The sequence below is a fragment of the Betta splendens genome, chromosome 10 (assembly GCF_900634795.4).
Source record: "Betta splendens chromosome 10, fBetSpl5.4, whole genome shotgun sequence".
Classification (NCBI taxonomy): Eukaryota; Metazoa; Chordata; class Actinopteri; order Anabantiformes; family Osphronemidae; genus Betta; species Betta splendens.
In genome coordinates, this window is record NC_040890.2 from 15,657,307 (window position 1) to 15,681,006 (window position 23,700).

The window sequence follows — 23,700 nt, forward strand, 5'->3', positions numbered from 1 at the left end:
ACCGGAGCTTTTCTCCGCTTCCATCTCATTTGACAAAGTGCATTTTAATTGCCTTCATGAAATGTGTCTGCAGCACATATAAAAACATTAGTTGCCAATTTGTCTACTTTATTCCCAGTGTGAAACTCGGTTGCTCTGTTGCCGTAGATACGCGTGTTCTGTCTGCGCGGTGGAGAACCGACGATCTTGGGGGAACCTCGCATCCTTTGTTTCAGCCTTTCTTTAGTGCCTCCCTAGTTACACACAATAAAGATAATGTCTCTATTCCCAAGTGTGTTTCACACTCTGCAAAATATACTGCACGTGTCACTGTGGTTAACTGCTGTGTAACGACCGGCTGAGGAGGGAGCAGCGTCTGCAGCATATATCCAAATACACGTGTATTTAAGAAAAGCTCCAACGAGCCCCTTGAATCCTCTGGCTGCAAACTTTTACCATCAGCAACAGTTTTTGCTGGAACTAATTAAAGCTGAATCTTGAGAACATTTTTAAGCCCACGTTTACCTGTGAGCTTCACTGAGCACATCTGTTGTTTTTCCAGGGCTGCAGATCCTCTATGCGTTTACATGAGGGAGCTGAAAGCAGCACACTTCTGTTTATAATTAGTTTAAAGTTCCTCTACCTAATCTTACATGGAGTCAATCAATACGTTTTGACATATTTTGCCAAATTCCATTGATTTGTTTGATTTTGGACCATATGAATCCTTAATAGAAGCCATTTATGTGGATGATTTATGTTCTAGTTCTGGACTGGAGTTTACACTACGCTTGTCTCCACAGTATCTGAGGTGTTTACCAAAGCCGCACTACAGAGTAGAGAGAGGAGCCCACAGCACATACACATCAAGCGAAGGATGTTCCAGTGCTCTGATTTCTCAAGCAGATATACAGAAAACCCATCGCCAAAGAATGAAGGTGAGGCTCTCTAGAGAAAACCCCATCTCTGGTTCTTTAATGCAGAAAAAACACAGAGGATCAGCTGCTTAATCTAAAGCTCAGTCAACAGCAACATCTACCGCAGGTAGAATTGATCACGATTGTAGGTTTTCTGTCTAGACCAGCGTCACATGCCTGATATACAGTATTTACTGTGCTGATGTTTGCTGCATGCAGTGGCTGCACACCTCCTCAGCAGAGTGCCTGCTAAAAATAACACCTGATGCAGACCAGCCACAGACCCCAGCAATGCGTACAGTTACATCTATCGATCATTATCTAGCTGACACGTCCAGAAGACCTCCTGCTGCTCTGTGAATATGCATCCTGGCGCTGATTAAGTGCGGTTCTGCCCTCCTGACCTGCTGGATCGGTCCTGGTCGTGTGTCCAGACCAGCGCTCAGCTGCACAGTACAGTAACCCATGAATTAGTTAGGCTTCCCTATTATTTTAGCTCGTCCTCAGCCTTCGCTTTGCTCTAGTTAAGTTCGGGGCCTGATGGATCTGTCTCTGTTCAGCTGGTGAAACATGAACATCTGCAGCTTCCAGTCATGTGGGGGTTGACGTGCTGTATTGAAGACAAACAACAGCTGAAGAACTAAATCCATAAACGTGAAGCAGAGGCACCAACCTGCTGACGAGATGCGCACACACACACACACACACACACACACACACACACACACACACACACACACACACACACACACACACACACACACACACACAAACACACACACACTGCCCCTCCTCGTGTGTTTGCGGGTGTGCTGAAACGCAGAGGAATCAAGAAGCGGAGCCTCATTTGTCCACACTGCCCCTCCTCGTGTGTTTGCGGGTGTGCTGAAACGCAGAGGAATCAAGAAGCGGAGCCTCATTTGTGACCTAGTTATAACCCTCTACTTCATAATGAGTTTCAGTGCATGACGAATGTTGCATATTGGAAAAATGATCCAGCGCAGGAGCGTCTGCATCTCAGCGAGGACCGCGGTGCGTTTAGATCGGTGTCTAATTTGTCTCTGCATCAGTCCAGCACAATGCGTTGAAGACGGACTGATCGTGACCAGCTAATGAAGATTGCTGGTATTGATCAGGGCTTTACCAGTGGAATAATGACAGATCGCCTTTCTGAAAGACCAGATCCTATACTGTAGTTTAAGGAGAAAAGAGAAAAACTTACAAAATAAGAATCACGCAGCCGAGCAAACGCTAATGTCTTTGTTCACATTGTCTTGTTTTTCAGATGCCTTTTTGAAAAACGTGGAGCAGAAGGTAGTGTTTGGTTTTTATGAGCATTAACATGATGCTAAGCAGTAAAGCATGAGCTTTACATCAATATATGGACAGACTGATTTCCTCCTGCTTGTTGGAATGCTGCAGTAGTCAAGGTGCAGTAAGGGACCGTTTAAACGCCTGTAATGAGGCTGCTGCAGGTTGACAGGAGGAACCTGGTGATTATTCACAGCCGTGTTTATGAAGTGACCAGCGACGCACAGTCCCTTCACTGCACCGACCTGTTGGAACGGAACAAATGCCGAATCTGTTTGTTCTTCTGCCTACTGCTGGGCGTGGAACCGGTGGGACGAGCTGACACCAGTTGGAGCTTCAGGTCCGATCAGCTGTGTAATTGCATAATGGTAAGTCATTACCGACGGTGCTGTCAGGTGTCGCCTGACGACTGGCGGCGTTCTGCTCCCTGATCCACGGAGCTGATGGAGACGCCTGCAGCTTCACGCCTCACACACATCAGTGGCCAATCACATAAGAAGAGACAATTACACTAATTCTTCAAGTTTAAGGAAAATGAAAAGCCCAATTTAAAATAATTACTAAATGTTTTCTAGTGATAAAGCAGATATTTAAAGAAAATAAAAACTAATTGCACGTTAATAAAAACCTTCAAGTAAATGATTAGAAAATTACAGACGCACAAGATGAATCATTATTCTGATGTGCTGCTAAAGTATTTTCTTGCTGGGTTTTTGTTTTTTCCTCCTCCTCCTCCTCGGATTCTCTGAGCAGAGCTGTACAGAACCAACAGCTCACTATCACGTGGACCTCAGTGAGGAGACGAACCACAGTTGCTCACTCTCCACTGCAGAGGTCCATGTAGCTGCTGTTTGACAGCCTTTTGTGCCCAGCCAGCGCCTGTTTACACTGAAGAAAGCATGGAAGCTCATAAATGTTGTATGTAGACTTTATTTAAGCAACAAATAATTTTGGATATTTGAATAATGCAGGGGCATCTATATACTCTCATGTTGGTTCTTTTCCTCCAGAGACAGGAGCTTATCTCCTGTAGGAGAAGGAATTCATCTCAGAAGGACAGGAAAGGTCTCTCAGCCGGCAGCGACGGCTCCGTTTGAAAAAGAAAACAGGAGTTCAGTAGCGACATGAACAGAGCTGGTCGCCAGAGAGGAGCTGGGAGATGTTGTGTTTCATCTGGAGCTTGTTGATCCGCTGTGTCCTCGCACCCCCCCTCACCCCGCGCCGCTTCTCCAGGCGAGTAATTCCACAGCAGGGAGCTCCGGCAGCTGCGCCTCCTGGAAGGCAGGCAGCTCCACGCGTACCCGTTCTCCACGCGTACCCGTTCTCCACGCGTACCCGTTCTCCACGCGTACCCGTTCTCCACTCATTCTGCACCCGTTCTCCACCCTTCTCCACCCATTCTCCACCGTGTTTCTCTTCCTGCGACCGTTGTCCATCGCAGGATGGACGTTTCAGGTTGCATTCCTGGGTTTAGGCCCGGCTCGGCTGCAGACCCGCCAAGGCTGCGATCCTCATTAATAGGACATGTCACTAAAACCTTTTTAATAAACACAATTTATTATCCGGCTCCTCGTGTAGATGCTGAATTGGTTAAATGAATTATTCACGCGGTGCTGCATGGTCTTTGCTGCATTACGTCTCAGGACTGTGCATCTGTTGCATAATGTGGTCACCACATGTGTCCCAGCCCTGCTCTCACCATGTCTCAGCACCACTGTGGTGTCAGCACCGGGTCCAGCCGCTGGTTGGAGGCCGTTGCTTCGACTGCGGCATGTCGCCATGCAGCGTCGCCGCCGTCGCGCTGCTGTGGTTCATGCGTGAGGGTGTGGATGCAGAGCAGAGACTGAGTCTTGGTGTGTCTGATTACATTAGGGAGCGACTCGCTCCTCATTGACGGTTCCTCTCATTTTTCTAATTGACTGTAGCCGGAGAGACGCTGCAGCGAGACGGCGGAGCGGGCGATCGAGCAGAGCGAGAGAGAGAGGAACCTTCACTGGTCGGCGCTAAATGTTTGTCTCCCTCTGGCCCCCCCTCCCTCATTTCCTCTTAACTCTCCCGCTGACATGACATATCATTACAGGCCAATCATCGCAGGGACCGTAGCTGTCACTGAATAAATCAGACGGACACAACTGGGTTAGAAAACGGGGGACCTGCGCTGCTGCGTGCAAAGACACTCAAACACATACTTGTCATGAGACGAGTCCGCTGCCTCCTTATTGGAGGAGGTGAGACTGGCCGCCCTGCATCAAACAACACAGCCTGTGGTGGTGGTGGGGGCAGCGAGTGTCCCCCCCCACACGCTGACCCCCGTACTGTGCGTTAGCACTACTGACCTCCTGTGTCTTATGTCCACTGAGTTCAAAGCTTTGACAGAGAGAACAGTGATTTAATTGCACGGTTTCCACCTGAAAGACTGAAGCTACTCTTCTGCATGCGCTTCCTATTTCATGTCTAGGATTAAAAACACTATGCTGAATTGCAATTTTTAACCACATTCTATTCTATTCTACTGATTCCACTTAAACACTTCACAGGATCATTTATCATGATGAGGTAAGTGCTGATAATAAATCATTATTTGTCCCTGCTTATAAAAACCAGGCTTTTTGTGCTACTAAACACCGACGGTGGGAAATGTGAGCAAATCCTTTGAGCGTAAAGGCATTAAGTTCACAAAGGGGCGACTTACAGTAGCAGGCAGCTCCTGGTTTGGATCACACCTCCCTGTGATGTACGGCTGTTCAGTCGCTGGCCCTGTATAACGTTGGATCAGCGCTTTGAGGTAATAACTGCATAATTACATTGAGACTTCACTCATTAGATGACTTAACGTGATGCCACTCTATGACAGTAGCAGATACAGCTGTCGTACATAACATCTGTCTCCCGAGTGTCTAAGCCGCATTATTAATAAACGTAAACAAAGCCGTGCCCCGTTTTGCTGCTTGTTTTCCAACGCGCCGTTGTTTCACTTCATGAAAGATAAAACATGCAGCACGTTGTTAGGGAGCGGACGGGAAACACGCATAACGCCCAGTGAGTTCTGCCGGCGCCAGGAAAAGCCCGCGTCCGGCGTGTGATTGGCTTCCAGGCGGTTAGGCAGCCGATGGGGCCTGTCCCCCACCCCCGCCTGCCGCGGCGGAGGCCGGATCAGGAGCAGAGCCCGGCACCTCCTCGTGTCCGAATCGCCCTCCTTGATGTCTTGATTGATGCCAAGTGGAGTGAGCGCCGCAGGAAAAAGGGGACGCGCCGCTCCTAAAGGAACACGTTTCATCAGAAAACAAAGGCTTCGGTCGCTTTGCAGTTGTTCTCTCTGCACACGGGGAATGTAGATGAACGCAACCAGGAAGGTTTGTTTCAAACAAGGAAATTTTATTCAATCTGAACAGTAAGACAGACCATTTAAATGACTTGATGTGTTTTCAGTTCTAAAACTAGCAAATTAGGACTGAAACTTGGTGTGTTTTAGGAGTGTGGTGAAAACCAGCAGAGGTGGAAGATCATGACTCTCTCTCGCTCTCTCTCTCTCTGTCTCGAGCTTGTGGAGGGTTTGAGCAGCACATGGTGCCATCAAAGTCACCGTTTAACACTCCGGCTGTATATGAGAGGCTCTTAACCGCGTTGCGACCCTGAGAACAGCCACTCGATGCTCGCTTGTTTCCCACTTAGAGTGGACGCTTTCCGCCGCCCCATTTACGGGACATCTGGCCGCGTTTGACGGGTGAAGCCTAAACGACTGGACGTGTAGAAGAAAGTGCGTCTCTGCATTCTGAGGGTTTAATTAGCGTGCGTGCGACCCGCTGGTTCCACCCCAGGGGCGGTTGCGGCCATGTTTGTGTGCTTGGCGCCAGCGTGGAGGGCGCCTGCTTCCACCTGCAGCTCTGCAGTAACACACACACATCCCCACGCGGTGACATAGATTACCTCTCCCTGCGGGGCTGACATATGGGCCTGCTGTTCGCCATTTTAGCCTCCTGGCATGCAAACGAGCCCGAGGAGCAGATGAGAGCCATCAGTTACTCTGGGACGTTATCTGAGCAAAGGTTGGTGAACATGCAATCAATTAAAACCTCAACGACTTCTCTCACATAGATAGAAACACAGATTTAAAAGACCAACAATGTTCAACAATGTTAAATGCACATTTATAAATTTACGTTCCATTTCCCTGTTAAAGGTTCATGCACCATGATGGTATGTGATGGTTTGTGTGTATCCTCTGCTTTCTATGAGGCAAAGTATCCTTTCAGTCTTCCATTAAGCTGTTTATCCTCCGTGGAGTCATTTAGAGGTCACGCGTACAACTGCGTCCTATCGCTGTCGGGTGAGACTTTGATTTAATCAGGAAGTTCATAATTGCAGCGTATCACACGTTGCTCATCTAACTGATCAATATACAGTGTGTGTGTCTGTGCTGCCTTTGCACATTTAGATTGTTAGCTTTATCATCATCATTCCCACACGACTGTTCTCGATTCATAAACGTGCTCTCATTATCTCCTGCCACTCTCTCTCCCACATCAGGCTGCCACCTACATGTACATGAGGAAAACATCAGCTGATGCAGAATATTTTTGCTTCTTACTTTAGACTGTAGCTGCTCATGCATCAGGGCAGCGTTGTGGTGTTGTCCCCTCTAGTTGCTCTGATCGTTGCTACGCGTTGCATCTCAGCCCCTACTGTAGGCTCGGAGCGGGCCGGTGGAACCAGCTTGAGGTTCTGCCGGCTGGTGCAACCCGTTTATAGGCGTTCCCCCGAACCAAGTTCAGCGTCGTCTGGGTCGGACTCGGTGCTTCCACACAGGTGCACCGCGTAGAACAATTAACATCCAGCCATGCTCTGTGCCAGCTGAAAAGTGCTGAGGAGTCCTGGAACCAGATCAAGAGCAAACAACGGGAGAGACTCATTGTTTATGTTTAAGAGTTTTTATGTTTCCTGCCTGTAATGGCACATCTAGAAATCCAACTTGTGTTCCCCAGAGTGTGTGTTTGTGTGTGTGGGTGTGTCTGACTCTTTGTTAAAGCCGCTGTGCAGCTGTTTGCCTGTGTATCTCTTGTTTCAACACTGACTCTGCACATCAAGCAGCCCACAGAGTTTTGTCAATACCACTGGCTGGACTCCCTAACAACCAGCCCAATCCTCTCTGCTTATCTACCGGCTCCACACACTGCTCCATTGTCTGTAATGTCACACCAGTGCTATCTCCATGATGGACCTTAATGCATCCTGACATCAGCACAGGGCTTGAACAATCTAGTTATTAATGCAAGACACTGTGGGTTGTCTGCTGCGGCTCGTGCACTGGATTTCTGTCTGTGCTGTCACCGCAGCCTTTCTGCTTCGCCTCAGCCCACTCAGGTGGCGTGAGCCAGCTAAATCTCCTCACGTAGCGCGACTCGCATTGTCTCCGCTCTTGGCCCGTTCGCTTGGTTTAGGCGAAGGTGCGAGAGCGTGTGAGCTTAATGAAAATGAAGAGCAGAGGTGTGAATAGCAGAGGTGTGGGGACGTGTCTGTGCTAATTTGTTACCTGTCTGTGAAGGCGTGTGTCTGCACATGCATGATGGCGCCACAGGGACGTGGAACATGTGTGAGGGAGATGATGATGATGATGTGATGGAGGTGGCTGCACAGGTTCACCATAATGAACCTAGACATGAGGAGGAGCCCTGCGACTCCTGGAGTAGCCGGGTTCTGCCCGCCCCGACAGTGACTCACAGCACATCTCAGATCAGGTCGGTCGCTGTGTAGGAGGCTCAGAGCTAAATATACAGTACAGAGGTTTTGTGATGGAGAATTAATTGGCAGCATCTCTGCAGTGAGCGTCGGAACATCTCTGTCGTCTCACTTTTTTCTCTGGGATTCAATTAAAGGTGTCTTCAGAGAGTTGGCCTCAGAGGAGCCGCGTAATCAGCCGTGCGTCTGTTCCGTTGCTCAACGTTCTGACCAACCGGCGCTAAAAGTCCGCAGCACGAGAGGGGTCGCTTTTAGAAAGCGTTTGCCTTTTCACACCGTCCCGATTGAATGTTATCGAGTGAATTCAGCTCTTTTTGTGTGCAGGCTGCTAAAAGACACAAATGCAGTGGTGGTTCTTGGATTGTCTTTGAATTATGCTCAGATTTTGTCCTTCCTACATAATTGTGCTTCGTCAGCTGTGAAGCGCACAATGAATCAAAACCTATACGAAATCAAAAAATGTGTCTAATTTGATCATTTGAAAGTGATTATGCCTGTAATTATCCTGTTGTTAAATAAGAGACAGATCAGTTTCCACAGACCTCGTTTTCTGCCATGAATCGTTTTCTTCAACTGAATTCATGATTATGTTTTGAGCCACAGATGATAATTGTGGGGCTCTTTATCATTGCACACTGTGAATAGTAGCCTCTTTGTGTTCGTCAGTGCGCTCACACAAGCATGTTTTTTTTTATACATTTGAGCCACTCGGTTAATAAACGCCTACAAACGCTGCACATACTGCAGCAGAGGAAGTAAAGTGAGCGAGAGCATCAAGTGGCTTCACAGGGAATCAAAGCTGACCGAACGTCTGAAGGCGGTGGAAGTTGGGCTGGTGTTTTATGAGCGTCTGAACGCAGCATTTCACCCACACAGTCGCAGTCTCATGGGCTGAAGATGAGCTTCTACTGCCATCTGTTGGAGTGACTCTTAATGCTCGGCATGTTGGACCGTGGCCTGTGTCATCAGTGACTGAGGCAGTGAACTGATGCATGAACATGACCGCCTCATTGATATGAGGTGTGTTGCTCTTTATTGAGCCTTTTCTTAAGGCTCAATCAAAGCACGTTGACTTGCATTCGCCTGAACGCTGATGTGCAGATTATATTTGACTGTTTCTTTCTCTGTCCATGATGTTAAATATTCAGCTTCGGGAGCTACTGTAGGATTCATTAAAGTGGTGCCTCGTAGTGAAACTGTTCATTTAGTCCATTTAATTGTTTTATTTGTTTGGCCACAGCTTCATTTACTCCCTGCACAGAACTAATTACTCCTAATAGTGTAATTCGTGTGTAAATCTTCTCAAAATCTGAACACCAGCATCTGTCATGGATCTCAGAATACTGAGCTCCTGTGTTGCTAGGAAACCTCCTAATAATATAAAAACAATATATATAATATAATTCATAATGAAATGAGATGATTCTTACATTTGACCTCTTCAGTGTTAGCGTGAATCTCAGGTGGATGCCAGGAAGAGGACGTTTGTTTAACATGTGCTGTCAGAGCGATGTGAAGAAACGCCTTCAGGGATTATAGTGGTAAATACCAGAGACAGTGACGTTAAATGTGTGTTGCACAAGAGAAAATCATGTTACATTGTAGGAGCATCAACGATCAGCCTCTCACTACAAACGCATTTCATTATCTTTGATTTCATTTTCAGTCTCTTATGCTTATTTCACAGTAAAGTGATGGTGGGAGGGGCTGCTCTACATGTGCTGAGCGTCTATGATATCCAGATACTTGGCATCAATTACTCTGGGGAGGAGGCTGCACCTGAGGACAAACACGCAGAGGTTAGCCATGAAACAACTAGCAGCCGACAGTCAGGTCCTGTCTGTGCAGGTCCCACCTGACGGGGACGAGCAGCATCAGCAGAAGGGGGAAGACCATCTTCATGTAGGGCAGCGGATGCATCCCGAAGGCGCACACGATGACCAGCTGGATCATCTGGAGCGCGGTGAAGAGATGGAGCTTCCTCTGAGGGACGCGCCGGATGTAGTGGGCAGGAGGATAGGACGTCTGAACACAGACCAGGGCAAACATGCATGTTGTGGTGTTTCATAGTATCTAGTTGGCTTCACAATAATCTGGCAGAGGTCTGAAGTGGCAGGAAATAATTGTAGCAGCTTTCAGATGAATCAACAGAATAGATGAAAAGAGCAGATTTCTGTTTCTGGCTTTAGAAAATGACAAAACTAGCGGGTTTAATTGAGCACAAACCCAAACAACCAGGCGTTTTCACACACAAAGCGCTGGATGAACCCAGAGCCCGGCTTCACCTGTTCCTTCAGCAGCAGAGCCATGCGGTCCGCCATCTGGTTCCCGTCCAGCGACGTGGCCGCGATGTAGAGGAAGAGGCCGTAGAGGACGGGCTTGGGGATCCACTGCAGCGGGACGGGCAGCATGAAGGCGGACACGCCCATCAGCACGTTGGCCGCCAGCGCCGTCACACGCGTCTCCCTCACGCTGACGATGCTGATGGACACAGAAGAACTGAGGCCCAGCATTCATTTTAAACCCACGACAAGTTCATATTCCTCTAAGAGCAGCTGGTGAGAGAAAGGCTTGATTTTAGTTATAGAACCTTTAGCCAATTTAAAACTTGTAAAGGTTATAATCATGACAAGTGTCGTGCTGTAGCATTCAGGAAAATGCTACGTGGCTTTCACTCACACACACACACACACACACACACACACACTCACAGTCCCTGAAGCTTTTCACAATGTTATGAACTGTGTTTGATGAAAGACCTCATCTTTGCAATCATCCCGTTCACCTGGGACCGCAGCGCCTCGGGTCCAGTACAACAGGCAACCGGTTCTCCGGATCGTGACTATTCCTGCTGGTTTCCCAGTAATGAGTGCGATACGTTTCAGCGTCACTAAGTGGGCCTTGAGCCGAGGTTGTGTTTTGTTTAGGAGACCGTTCGTTCCTATTGTCACGCCAGGGACCGGCTGAGGAGTGAATTCCGAGCAGCCGGCGTTTTGCTCGTTCAAACTTCACTCACGTCGTGTGGAGGCGTCCGCTCTCTACGTGCTGTTCCACTCTGGCCAGCTGACGGGCGTGCAGGGAGGAGTGTGGGAAGGCAGCATGCATCCATGGCAACCCCAGGCAGGACATGAGGACGTTGATGAAGCCAGTCACCATAAGGTCCCAGTGGAAGGCGGGGCCTTTCAGCAGCCTGGACCGGGCGGTTCCAGGTCGTCAGTGAGAGGCCGCTTCCATTCATTTATTAGCTACAGCTGCACAGATCAATGGACCCGTCTTACTTGTGTTCTGGGACGTGTGTGAGCGAGGTGACGATGTTTTGGTCGATAAAGATGAGCAGCGCCAGGAGGAAGCCCAGCCCGGCTGCGCTCAGCGCGTTCATCCCTGTCAGCTGGTCGAGCGCTGGGAAGCTGAAGACAGGGCCGTCGCGCACACTGAACACAGGAACTGGCACAAAACACTGGACTCGGTCAGAGCCGCCGCGACGGGTCGCACACGCAGTGCGCTGCCGTGACCCACGCTGAGGAGCGCTCGTCTGTACTCACGCTTTATGTCGGAGAAAAGGTAGGAGCCGATGAAGGAGAACATCAGCACCGAGACAGGCAGAGCGCAGTCAGACACCACCTCTCTGATTCTGGGGTTCAGATACGGGCTGCAGGAAAACAAAGGCACAGAACTCAACCAGCCTCAGTACAGTAAGTACTGTACTATAGGTTTACTACTACAGTAGAATTCCGTAGTAGTAAACCTGTGGTACTGCTTAAATCAAGTGTTCTAGGCCCACTTGTATTCTTTACTCTGAACTATTGTTAAGGGGGTATTTTCAGGTCCAGCAGGTGAGCCTACCTCCTCTTAATGAGATAAAGGGTGTAACCCAGCCACAACGTGCCCAACATGAGCAGCAAACACAGGACGGGACGGTCTCTGGTGCATGACACCAGCTGCTCGGGCAGGAGGAGCAACCCCTGACCTCCGGCTGGTCCTAGTGAGCCTGCAGTCTGGTTTCCAGGCGTCTGCATGATGATGTGAAGCGCCGACGAGGCGTTTGTGGTCACCAGCGTGGGCCCGTGGTAGAAGTGCTGGAAAACTGAGAGGAAACACGCAGTCTATCGCATGTTACACTCCTCGTTCCAGCATCTGCCATGGATTCCAGCAGCTTATCGGTGTAATTCCCCCTTTACATTATTATTCTCAGCATGTTTATTCAAGCATATTGAAGCATTTTAGCCATGAGATTGAAGCGTTGCTCAGTTTTACTGTAGTTTAGCACACTCATGACGGCCCGAGGCATATAAATGAAGGAGGGAACACTCCAGAGAGTCCACCACATGCCCATTTACTCCCTATTCTCACTCACAAAGCCCTTGTGAGAACGATATGAACAGCAGCAACGTGAAAGACCGCACTATATTAACATTATAATACAAGACTCAGGGGGTCTAGTTTGATTTCATGCTTGCCTTTCCTCTAAAGTCTCCGTGATAGATCTGTGCGTCGGCGCGGCTGTGTTGCAGGCCGCGGCAGCATGTTTAGGCATTCCCCTGCAGTTCGTTTGAGATAGCTTTACTGCACAGGCATTCAAAACATGTTTAATGTAGTCTGACCTTGTCTCCGCTCACTTTTGATGGTGCCTTTCACTGCATCCCCAACAAACGCTATGGAGATGAACAGCGCAAAGACTTCTTCTGTCGAGCTAGAAGATAGTGGAAATAAAACAAGTGCGGGCGCATCATTCATGTTTTATCACACTGGGTGTTTTTTTACACAGACGCAGACATAACGATCCATTCCAGGCCGAGTGATGGGCGAGATCACATCGGTGCATTAAACAACATTAATGATTATGGCTGAAACCAGGACGTCATAACAGACGCGTCTCTTATCAGTGACCTCTCCACGCGGATCAGAGATGAGCGCCCTATATTAGAGGCTTCTGGCTGCCATGCATCGTGACGTATCTGAGGGTCGTGTTGCGTGTTTACCGTTTGAAGAGCTTCATCAGGAGGCTGACATTGAACAAGGCTCCGAGGATGAGGAACAGGCCGCTCCATAAGCCGATGCAGGCGTAGACGGCGGCGAAGTCGAGGCTGTAGTCGTCACAGATGCCCCTGATGACTGCGGTGACGGACACACACACACACACACACACACAGGCCCGGAGTCACATCCTCTCGTTTGTAATGAGCTGCTGTCATGTAGAAGTGGGGTTTCTACATAAGTGTAATGGAGTACAGCATTTGCTGTAAGTGAAGGCCCTCGGTTATTTAGCACAGATGTTCGTTAGTCGGCGCGAGTGTCCACATTATGCAGCCAACACAAGTGTTATTTACGATTGTGTTTCCTGATTAATTCAAATCTGGCCTCCACACTCCAGCGGTCCGTGGGTGAACGCTGAGCGTGGAGCGTGCAGCTGCTTTATACAAGCGTTTTGCAAACAGCTGCCTCCTGCTGCTTCCACTCGCCTGTTGCTGCCCAGAGGCTTTAATCATTCCATCCGTTTAATGATGCGCACGCCTCAGTATTTGCTAACGTTTTTCTGGCCGTGTGTCTTTGAACTAGCTCTGGATGATACTCGCCACTGATGAAGATGGCCAGCGGCGCCGTGGTGAGCGGGACGACCAGCGGCGAACCGGCGAGCAGAGCGTAGATCACTCCTCCGATGCTCTGACCAACGATGGCCTTCTGAACATCTGTCAGCCGCAAGGAAGCGCGTCTTAGAGTCGGAACATGTGCTCACGTCACGCGTGAGGAGTCTCTACCTATTCCTCCCCGCGTGTTCTCGTCGTTGAGCGAGCCGAAGGCGATGGCGGGCAGCAGGATGGCGACGTAGAGGAAGACGGCCGTGGTGCTGTACTTGAGCAGAGAGCGGTCTGTCCCAGTTATACCTTCATGCATATTCAAAGGGTTAAGACAGAAACAGCCCATCCCACCACGGGTTGATGTTAGGAGCATGGATTGTCGGTACCGTCTGTGAAGTCTGACGGGTAGAGAGGGAGTCTGCGGCGCAGGTCGTCATAGACGCCTTTACCAGCTCTGAGGAAGTCTTTGCACTGTGAAGAGAAGATGAAGAGAGTTAATCACATACTGTGGCGCCGGTTGTTCCCCGGAACCAGAACCAACACACTGCACTCACTCAGGTCCTGGTTCTCACAGTATCACACACTTTGGGACTGAACCGTGGTTCTACTGAAGCGCGTCTGAAGCGAGCGTCACTTTGGGTGTTTCCCTCCTCCTGAATTCAAACGCTGGTTGTAATGAAATCCCTCATCGCTGCACTGAGCTGCACCTTCTGCTGCCAGCGCCACACCGGACCTGGCAGCTCTCTCACTGAGCTGCCCGACAGTGTGTGGAAACAGAATAATCACAAATCGGGCCCCTTTTCTCTAGCGCACCACTTTGCTTGGATGGAGTGGCAAAACACGAGGGTGGTCACCGCATGTGAAGAGGCTTCAGTCCAGGATAGAAATGTTGTGTTTGCGGTAAGTATGTTATGTTACAGTAGGTAGTTTATATTCCTCTCAGTTTTTCTGGTTCATTGCTTCTTGACATCATATTGCTCTTATGTAACAAACTGCACTTACAGTAGCTCATAATGGATTATTGTTAAATATTTATTTTCACACCTTTAGGGGTTTGTCTGTACATGGATCTGAGGCCCCCACTCCCTCTGTCGCTGGCTTGGCTGTAGAGAGCTGCTGTCGCCGGTGGACCAGCTCCTGTTTGAACTCCTCCACGGTCTCAGTCTCCAGAAGCTTTTGCCGGAAGGAAATATCTGAGAACATCGTGGCAAAGGTTCGACCGAGTTCAAGGGCCGTCTTGGTGCTTTTCTGAGGAGACATGAAGGGAAAGTGAAGGTATTGGGTGGTTTGTTGGCTCAGTGACAAAGAACTGATGAGCAGAAAGGTCACAGTGGAAATAACCAACCCAAATTTCCCAGAACACACATTTGCCTTGTCTGACCTGGACTCACAAGGCCAAACACGTGATGTTCATATCTTCAAGGACTCCAATGAACTCGGATCACCCAGAACAAAGCATTTTGAAAAGCAGAACCGCCAAGCGGACCTCACCGTTCTGGGAGGAGCTAGGATCAGGATGATGTAGCGGGCCTCGCAGCAGTTAATGCCCCAGTTCTGTGGTTTCTCCAAACGGGCCACACTGACAAAGCGTCTCTGCAGGCGTCTCACAGTGGAGCTGAATAGAGCAGGTAAAACTAAATGAATATGGGATACGTTAGGTTCCTTATTGATGAAGCTAAAGCATCGCTAACAATCAGAAGATAAAGGACTTCTTGCGAGTTATTGTTGCTTCTGTTCCGTAACAGTAACTTACAGAATGCAAAGCCAGGACTGCTGGTACTGGAAACCAGCTGAAGTAGCTGTCACTCCCTGAATGGTCTCTGACAGAAGGTGGACTGCATAAAAACAAAGCCGAGGCAGTTTCATTGTCTCGAAGCCCACAGACTCACCGCTGCCTGTCTCCTGTTCCACTCACCACTAAAGTCCTTTCCTCCTGCGTCGGTGAACAGCGAGTTCACGACCTCGTCCGCGCTGCAGCTGCTGTCGTGGTGTCCGTCCTCCACCATGCGAGTGAGCATCCGCCTCAGGACCTCGTCCAGAGTCGCAGCCTTCTCATCCAAGAGGATGCTGGCCTGGGCCAGGAAGCCGTCCAGGTCCCTGTGGGCTCGCACCTCTTCCTGGAAGTTCATCGGCTTCACACACTGAGAAACGGGAAACAGAAATATGATTAGGGATGATTTTATCGGAGAAGCGCTGGCTCGAAGGTCAAGTCTTACTTTTCTTGTTGTGTTTAGAAGCCCAAATTCAGGGACATCGGCCTCTGTAAACAAAATGAAGACGAAGTTTAATCTGTATTTAAAGCCACCGTTTGTTACTTTCACTTCTTATCTCTGTCTTAATTCCAGTTGCTTATTAATCTTCTTATTTCTCAAGCAGTCAGATGCATTAGCGTCACATCTCTCTGGTATTAATCGTGTAGGAAAAACGGGGAACAGTAGCTGCCAGTTTGTGTCCGTAACCTTTGCGTCCTTTACACTCACTCAGCACATCAGAGCTGGAACACACCACTTTCTGAGTGCAGAACCTGCAGTTTGCTCTGCAATAAAAACCTCAAGCGTAGCAGACAAGAAAGAAGAAGGGCTCTACAGTCATCTATTGATCTAACTGATGGTGAACAACAGAGGCATCCTGTTTATCTCTTATCTCCTTACAGCAGTTCCCACCACAGATCACACATTAATATTTAACAGCTACTCCATATACAGTATAATGTACCACACTGACCTGCACTGATGTGGTTGTCGTACACGTGATCCCTGACGGTGGCGGGTGAATCCTGACCACCCGCCTCCCGCTCCTGCAGATCTGCGCATGAACACAGAAGCCATCACAGCGGAGGCTTCACGTCAGCATCATCTTTGTCAATAGTCATTTTTCTCTGCAGTACTTTGTTTAAACTGAATTTGAAATTTAATGAATTGCCTGAAATAAGCAAGTAACAATAAAGCCCAGTTTTACAGCCTGGGCTTGTTGGAGTGATAAACCACACAGAGATAAAAACATTCTTTGTATCAAGATTAAGATGCTTTTCCATTAACAGCGTTTCCAATGAGGGACAGTTTATTTTGCCCTCCCACCACTCTGCCGTCTGTCGACAAGCACCCAGCAAGTGAGAGACCCAATAAAAGGCCCCCTGAAAGCAGGCGTGCAGCAGTATAACAAAAGCACCCCCTCATAAATTCCTTTATTGTGCAGAAGATAAACACGGCTTCTCAACCGCAGGTTTTATGAGCGAAGCCGGAACCGCCTCAGAATTAAAGAATTAACCTTAACCAGTCGCGATCAAAGCTTTGAGCAACGATTATTCCCTCTTCCCATCATTGACTCAGAGATCGTTTGTCTCGTTATTTACCCATTAATTAACCTCTCGACACACGGCGAAGGGCCTGGCTGTGCTCACCAGCATGTAAAATGGGCCATCAGCGAGCAGCGTTGCCATTAGCATAAATAACTGCCGTGGTAAATGTACGTGTCTCCGGAAAGAGAAACACTGAACGGCGTTATGCGCGTTTTCAAAGCAGATCACATCAAGCACACGAGAGAGCAGGAGCCACGCGGAGGAAATAGAATATGTATGAGCCAAGTGTTCAGTGAAGGCGTTTTTAAACATAAACATCTAGATGAGCGGCTGGAGTTGGTTGCTTTATAGAACATGACAATGAGTGTGGGTGTTTTTTTGCTTTTCATGTAATATACTGCACGTACGGACCCATCTTTGGGAAAACGTGGCCGTTCTTGGAGCTCCCGGTGGACGGAGTCTCTGTTGAAGAGCACAGACAAACATGATGGTTTATCATTATGGAGGAATTAGTATCGTACCAAATAAGAACACATAAGGTTACAAAGGTTACACTCAGCATCTATAATCTGTATACATGGAGTAAATTACACTCATTATCTCTAAATCACAGTTCATGAAGGTGATTGACGTATTAGGCAGCAAGTAAACATTTTCTCCTGAAAGAGCAGGAGAAAGGGTTTCAGTTTGACTTGGCCGGGCGACTGGGTCAGAACATCTTTATAGCTGCAGCTACTGTGGGGGGTTCCGGTATCTATCAAAGGTGGCACAAGGAAGAACAGTGGTGAACCAGAGACAGGCTCATCGATGTGTTGCCATAAAACCATGAATAACAGATGTTAGAAACCAGACCAGTGTTGTTCTACAGTCATTTAACACGGATGATCTGACCAGTACAACTGTGTGAAACTGGACCATGTTGACTTGGTCCTGTTGCTTCTTTTCTTTACCAGCAGGTGTAGTACACATGCAGAGTTTTGTAAATGAAAATGGGACCTTTAAACCCAAAGCGGCTATTTCATAGCATGATGTCTGATTTGGAATCTCGATGCTGCTCTTTGGTCAAACGTTAAAGACTTTTCGTTGCCTGAGGTAGAGTTTGGCTGCGGGGGGCGTCTGATCATGATTGTAACTCAAAGGAGAGTAGACGGAACTTTCCCACGCCTCCTCTTCTTCACAGGAGTCTGCACAGACCACGGGGGGCATCACCGCATTATGGTCCAATATCTCATCCTTATCTATGATCAGCAATGCCAGCAAAAAGCAGTGCACACTGTCAGATGTGTCAGATCACAACATCAACAGTGTGGGAGCTTTGGCCTATTAGACTTCTCTGCAGTCGCTGTCAATCAGTGCTGTCTGTGAAATGTGGCAGACATAACATCTTCCTTCAGGCCGGAGCGTTGCGATGACTCGAGTCTCTAGGTTTCCTGTTGGCAGAAGGTTGATTTCCTCATTCTTGCAGTGCTGTCTGGTGGCATTGACGCTGCCAGAAGTACAAGTCAAACCTTGGCTTCCCCACATGCTGTCTCTTCTGACCCTGGCCCTGTTTGTGAAGTCATGGCAGCAAGTTGTGGTTGTCTGTCTGTGTCAGTTTAACCCCACATATATGCTGAATACAAAATTTCACAGTAAAACATCTTCTTTAAATCTGTAGACCCAGACGTCGTTCTGTTAATGCTGGTGATTTGATGTCTGCAATTTTTCAATCTCACGGAATAAACAGGCCTGACTTGAAGCCAGTGTGTGGTAATAATCCCTTCTACTCTGTCTATCTGGGCAGCTCATGTCCTTGAGCAACAGCACAGTGAAGAATCCTTGTTGGGTCTCCGAAAAGGAGCAAAAAAGGAAAAACTCTGAAAACTGAGAGATGGTGTTAATAAATGTACTATTTAAATTGCATTTTCAAAAAGTAGATTAGTGCCATCGTCTTAAAAATTATGATTAATCGTCAGGAGATTTGCATTTTGCAATTTTATGACTTCCTGTTTGCTATAGAGAAAATATCACAGTGAGTGATTAAGCGTTTAACTAAAAGTGTTTTTCTGGAGTTTGTCTTCAGTCCATTAGTCATTACGTGCCTCTAACGTCATTCTTTCTAATCTACAAAGATGCCAGGTGAACGAAAAGGTTGTGGAAAACGTTGCTGTATCCAATCAGTGAACGTTAGAGCTACAAGCCCCGCCCCCAAATACAATTACAATTATTCGCAGATCTGTGTTATTGCCTTTATAATGACTTAGTCTTTCAATATAACCAAAAGTTTAAAGAACACCCAAATGAAATAAAAAACAGTAGAAGACTTGTTATGTCATAAAATCATTATGAATGAAGTATTTATAGTCCTTTCTAGTTGTGAACAGATTTCACACATATAGTTACATACTATAGTTACAGGTTAAATCATGAAAACCCTTCACTCACCATCTAAATCTTACCAGACGGCACAAGGTCTAAGACTTTTGGTATCCATGTTCCTCATGTGTTGTAGGTGACCTCAACCCATCATCTGCTCCCACAGCACCTTACATTTGCTGCTGATCCCCACTCAGTGTCTGTACGCACACAGGCGCCTGCACCTCCTCAGGAACAGGAGGAGCAGGGAGGGCAGGAGGACACAGGGAGGATTATACAGTAGTTTCTGCTGGGTCCTTGTGCCACTGAATAATGTAAGTGGACTAATATACAGTAGGTTAATGATCATTAGATGTATGGTGGAAGGGACTTTGTTAGTCGATTGTGTTGTAACGAGCAGGGCCTTGTTGTGAGACCAACAGGATTTAAAATCTCCTGCGTGCTAAATGTTTAGGCAGCCTAACAGATCCAGCACACTAGTACAAAGGTTCAGTTTAATGCATTCAGCAGTTAACAAACACAGTTACAACAGTTAACCCCAAATCACTTCATTTACAGGAAACACACGCAAGGAAACAAGATTAGAAGACACGATTAAAGCCGGCACCAAAATGAGAACATAACAAAGTAAGGTATGCAAACTATAAAAAGCAAGGAATGACAAGGGTTTAGATAAAGCACAAGACCACAGGAGAAATCCAGCACAGAAAGAAAGGATCAAGCTGGACAGGAAGTACTAGGTGACAAACAAGAACAAGAATCTAAATCTAACCTGAATCCATGCTGCACGGTGGTTCCAGAAGACGAAGTGACTGAAGCAACAGAGACGAGGTCTTTTAGTAAATGATTCTGCAGAGTCCCAGTGTGTGATTGTGCACAAAGAGAGAGAAGCAGAGATGCAACCAAGAACCGTGACATACAGGGGGACGAGACAAACCAGTAAACACGATGTCTAATCGGCAGGTCTTCATGTTACCAAAACTTTGCAAAAGAAGAGTTTACTTTTCGTATCAATATCATGATAAAGTGTCATTTTGAAAATTAGCCTCTTGACCTCTATATTAAATGGCCAGTTTGTGGATTTGTACATATGTAAATGTGTCTGTTACCTCCCAACAGCCTTAATACACTCTATTATGTCCAACGAGTAATGATGTGAAAAGTCATTTTTAAACAAAGTCAAAGATTAAAAATTAGCCACATGAAACCAGATTCTTTCCATTGTTTGCACAAGAAGTGGGTGGGAGTGACTAACAACAGACCGAGTGGCTTTCCTGAATTTATTTGACTGAACAAATCTTAGGCGATGGGATTCAACACGATTATTTGTTTACACAGCCTGTGATGTTTCTGATTGAGTTTGGCTCCAGAGGAACGCTCAGTTTAGCCTGAAGGAGTAAACTTCACTTATTCCTTTAGTATGTAGGAGGAATTGTAATGCAATGTTTTTATCTGACAATTTGGGGAACAATCTTTGCTGCCAGGATGGAATTCTAATGTAAGCAGCCAAACTGAAGGAAAAACAACCTGCAGGAGTACGTGACTAACAACAGTCCTTGTGTAGGCTCTGTGCATTCCCTGTGGATTCCTTCCATTGAATTCCTAATTGTAATCACTCACATTATACCTGATTGTTATTTCCCTGCATATTATAAGACCTTTAACAAAAAGCAGTAAAAGGAAACACCTTGGGTGCTCAGTAAATATTTATTTCACACAGGACGGCTTTTGTTTTGATGGGAGGTTTTATGGAAATAAAATAAATCAAGTCTGAATAGAAAGCGTTTGTGTTGATGATGGGGGAGAATTGGGATGCTGGGTGAACTGGCAACTTTCAAGACATTTGCTTCTTCGCCTGAGGCAGAATCCAAAAAAAGCAAACATACGAAGCTGTGACTATTCCCGTGTTTGCCATGAGATGGCAGCACAGCCTCTTATTCAGAAGCCTCATAGTCTTTCTTATGCTGTTTAAATTATAATCAGTTGTATTCCACAGTCTCTTCTGGGAAGATGTGAGGTTTATTGTTGAAAGAGGACAATAGCTTGACAGGAAAACATTTCTTTCTGCAGTGCAGCAAACACATATACTTGTTTTTGGACAGCAAACACATCTGCAGACGATGTTGTAAACCTTCACAGATGTCAGCATCCTATTTATGCATTTTGGTTCTGCATTCACTACCATCATCTATGTTCTCCCAGCTGAATGTTCCCACTCCTCCTGCAGGTGAATCATAATTCCTCCCTGACATGAAGCAGCATGTGAAACTAGATAAACATGTCTCCAGTGTCCTAACCATCAGCACCAACTCACCACAAACCTATATTCATTCCTCTTTCTTCATCTCCCTCCTTCCCTTCCAGCCCCTGCTCCATGGAGCTCCTGACAGGTATTAGGAGAATGTTTTGGCCAACTCAGTCATAACCTGTCTTTCAGATTTGATACAAAAGTGCATTTAAAGTAGAGCAGGCAGAATACAAACCCACTTGTACTCCCAAGTACAAGTTCATTGTACACACATTTCAGATGTGTTTTATTTTGAAAAATGAATGATGTTACATTAGTCTATTATTAACACTGGAGGTGATATGTGCAGGACCATCACCGTCATCATATTCTGCTGGGAAACCTTGGGTCCAGTCACTCGTGTGATACAACCCAGTGTGGTCATAGTGTTATGTGTGATCGCTATCAGCATGTACTACATGTAGTACATATGACGCATCATGTCACACTTTTTGTTTATGCTTCCTCAGACAAACATCGCATTTCTCCTTTCACACAACTGAAATTCTTCTTCTGGCAAAGAAACCTGTGTGAGTTATGTTAGAGGGAAATTTCTTCCAATTATCACCCCTTTTACCTGGTTCTCACTTCTGTCCACCTGCAGTTTTTCTTTCTTCTCACTTCGCAGTGTTGGAACACAGGTTTTATTGACTGCCAGCAGAGTTAACCAACACCTATTAAAAAGTCTTCTGTGATTGCTGGAACTTAATTAATTAAAAAAATATATTATTAAGACGATATCTTGCGAAGCCACACTAGGTTTTTAAATTGCTCATGCGTTTTTCCTGGTGCGATCCAGTTACTATACAAACAGCCCATAGCACTTTGACCGCAGTGGCAACACTAATTGGCTAAAGAGCATCTTTGAATGAGAAATATCTCAGGCATTACCTACGGTATAATACAGACCTAGACTTTAGAGTTAGAACTTAGTTCTAATGCAATAATTATGAGAATCATTTTGTGATTATTGCTGTTTCACCTGCACCTTCTTAGTTCAAGCCATTACACAGAGGGAGCTCACCTACAAGTGGCACCACTTACTGTAGTACAGCTTGCTACATCTACATACATCCATTTCTCTTTATATTCCAATTATTTACATAGAAAATATGAAAAATTTTGCCTAAATTTCAAATATTCATGGAGGCACCTGAAGAACATTATGCATCATTACATTATACTGGGTTTTGAACAATATGCTTAATAATGGATTGCTATATTGAAGGTACAGAATATCAGAAAGTAGTAAAGTTAGATTCATATTCACCAGCAAACTATGAAGCCTGATATAAGAAGCTATTGCCGTATTATCAGTATCAGTGACCTTGGTAGGATACTGTGGATATAAGGGATCTCCATTCCAGCAACATAATTCATCTAAGCCTAGAAATTAAAAGGTGAAATAGTTGGTAGTACAGCTATTTGATCTCCCTATTTGAGCGTAGTTGCTATTTTGCTTCTGGCCACTAGTGGCGACGCTGAGGGAACCAGCGAGGAAGAAGTTATTCGCCATCTTGGAATTGGTTCAAAGCCAAAGAAGAAGTCTAGCAAACATGGTGTTTGTAGTACAATATTGGAGTTACCTGTTGTTTTACTTAGCACGTGCCTGATGTTGGCCATATCACCGTGAACTGTAGTTGCATAATTCCCTAGTTTGACAGAGCTTCCATGTATAAACAGCTCCGTTCGATGGGACATGCAAATCACCACCTTCCCGCTTCACCGCGTGGCCTGTACTTTGTTGCCATGACAACACGGCGTTTCTACTCTGGAGGCGAATTTGCGAATTCCTGACAAATGACGTCGAATTGACAGACAAGTTTGAATCCGCGACGTCCAGAAGATTCTCTTCAGAAGGTAAGTAATGTGCGCTGTTTTCATTAAAGCCGTGTTTGAGTTGGTTAGTTTGGTGGCGCCACGGTGTTGGGGTTAGCTTAGCACCTGTTGCTCGTTAAGAACAAATTGATGACCAATTACCCACAGTAGACCTTGGATTTCTGTCGTTTGATTGAGTGGAAGCAGTACAGGGTGAACTTATTGTGCTTTGACCAAAATACCTCCGAGGTGTCAGTCTTCAGTTTGAATTCGTGCTCATGATGACCCAGGATATTTCAGACTGGTGTCAAGCTCATCTTTTGTTTATTCTGTCCCATGACGATGATGACGTGATAACACATTTTGTTCTCATGGTGACAACTGTCAGCTGAGAGCCACAGATGTTTTTGCAGATACATTTGG

General features: G+C 46.6%; 1 protein-coding gene and 3 long non-coding RNA genes across 24 annotated transcripts in view; 3 read left to right on the forward strand and 1 right to left on the reverse strand.

Moving 5' to 3' along the window:
• LOC114864928 (uncharacterized) overlaps positions 1-19,951 on the forward strand; it is a 106,154-nt gene extending 86,203 nt beyond the window's left edge. For 13 of the 16 annotated variants that reach the window (XR_008695899.1, XR_008695898.1, XR_003787440.3 and 10 more), the window contains 7 exons: positions 783-917; positions 2,182-2,575; positions 2,961-3,125; positions 3,218-10,501; positions 13,500-14,419; positions 14,570-19,486; positions 19,731-19,951. This is a non-coding gene — a long non-coding RNA (uncharacterized LOC114864928). The remainder of the gene's footprint in view (positions 1-782; positions 918-2,181; positions 2,576-2,960; positions 3,126-3,217; positions 10,502-13,499; positions 14,420-14,569; positions 19,487-19,730) is intronic. The other 3 variants (XR_008695903.1, XR_008695902.1, XR_008695900.1) reach the window with 3 other exon arrangements.
• On the reverse strand, positions 9,141-23,177 carry LOC114864922 (solute carrier family 4 member 11-like). 5 transcript variants are annotated; one of them, XM_055512433.1, is made up of 19 exons: positions 23,046-23,177; positions 17,229-17,279; positions 16,244-16,324; positions 15,736-15,779; positions 15,435-15,660; positions 15,273-15,354; positions 15,011-15,134; positions 14,564-14,767; positions 13,906-13,990; positions 13,700-13,825; positions 12,923-13,055; positions 12,560-12,633; positions 11,787-12,027; positions 11,486-11,592; positions 11,222-11,387; positions 10,960-11,133; positions 10,229-10,424; positions 9,799-9,968; positions 9,141-9,722 (listed from the first exon to the last, which is right to left on the reverse strand). In XM_055512433.1, exons 1-19 carry the CDS (start codon positions 23,158-23,160, stop codon positions 9,656-9,658), a joined length of 2,466 nt encoding a protein of 821 aa, XP_055368408.1. In that variant the 5' UTR covers positions 23,161-23,177; the 3' UTR covers positions 9,141-9,655. The 5 variants fall into 5 exon arrangements, with proteins under 5 accessions (XP_055368408.1, XP_029021773.1, XP_055368409.1 ...); XM_029165940.3 differs by having other exon boundaries at positions 12,545-12,633; XM_055512434.1 differs by lacking the exon at positions 23,046-23,177 and adding an exon at positions 19,945-20,079 and having other exon boundaries at positions 12,545-12,633.
• LOC129604730 (uncharacterized) lies at positions 11,495-12,332 on the forward strand. Its single transcript, XR_008695909.1, has 2 exons — positions 11,495-11,635; positions 11,755-12,332. It is a non-coding gene; the product is annotated as an uncharacterized LOC129604730 (long non-coding RNA).
• A 2-nt stretch (positions 23,178-23,179) lies between the features above and the next one.
• LOC114864930 (uncharacterized) overlaps positions 23,180-23,700 on the forward strand; it is a 62,671-nt gene continuing 62,150 nt past the window's right edge. For both annotated transcript variants that reach the window (XR_003787445.3, XR_003787446.3), the window contains exon 1: positions 23,180-23,319. This is a non-coding gene — a long non-coding RNA (uncharacterized LOC114864930). The remainder of the gene's footprint in view (positions 23,320-23,700) is intronic.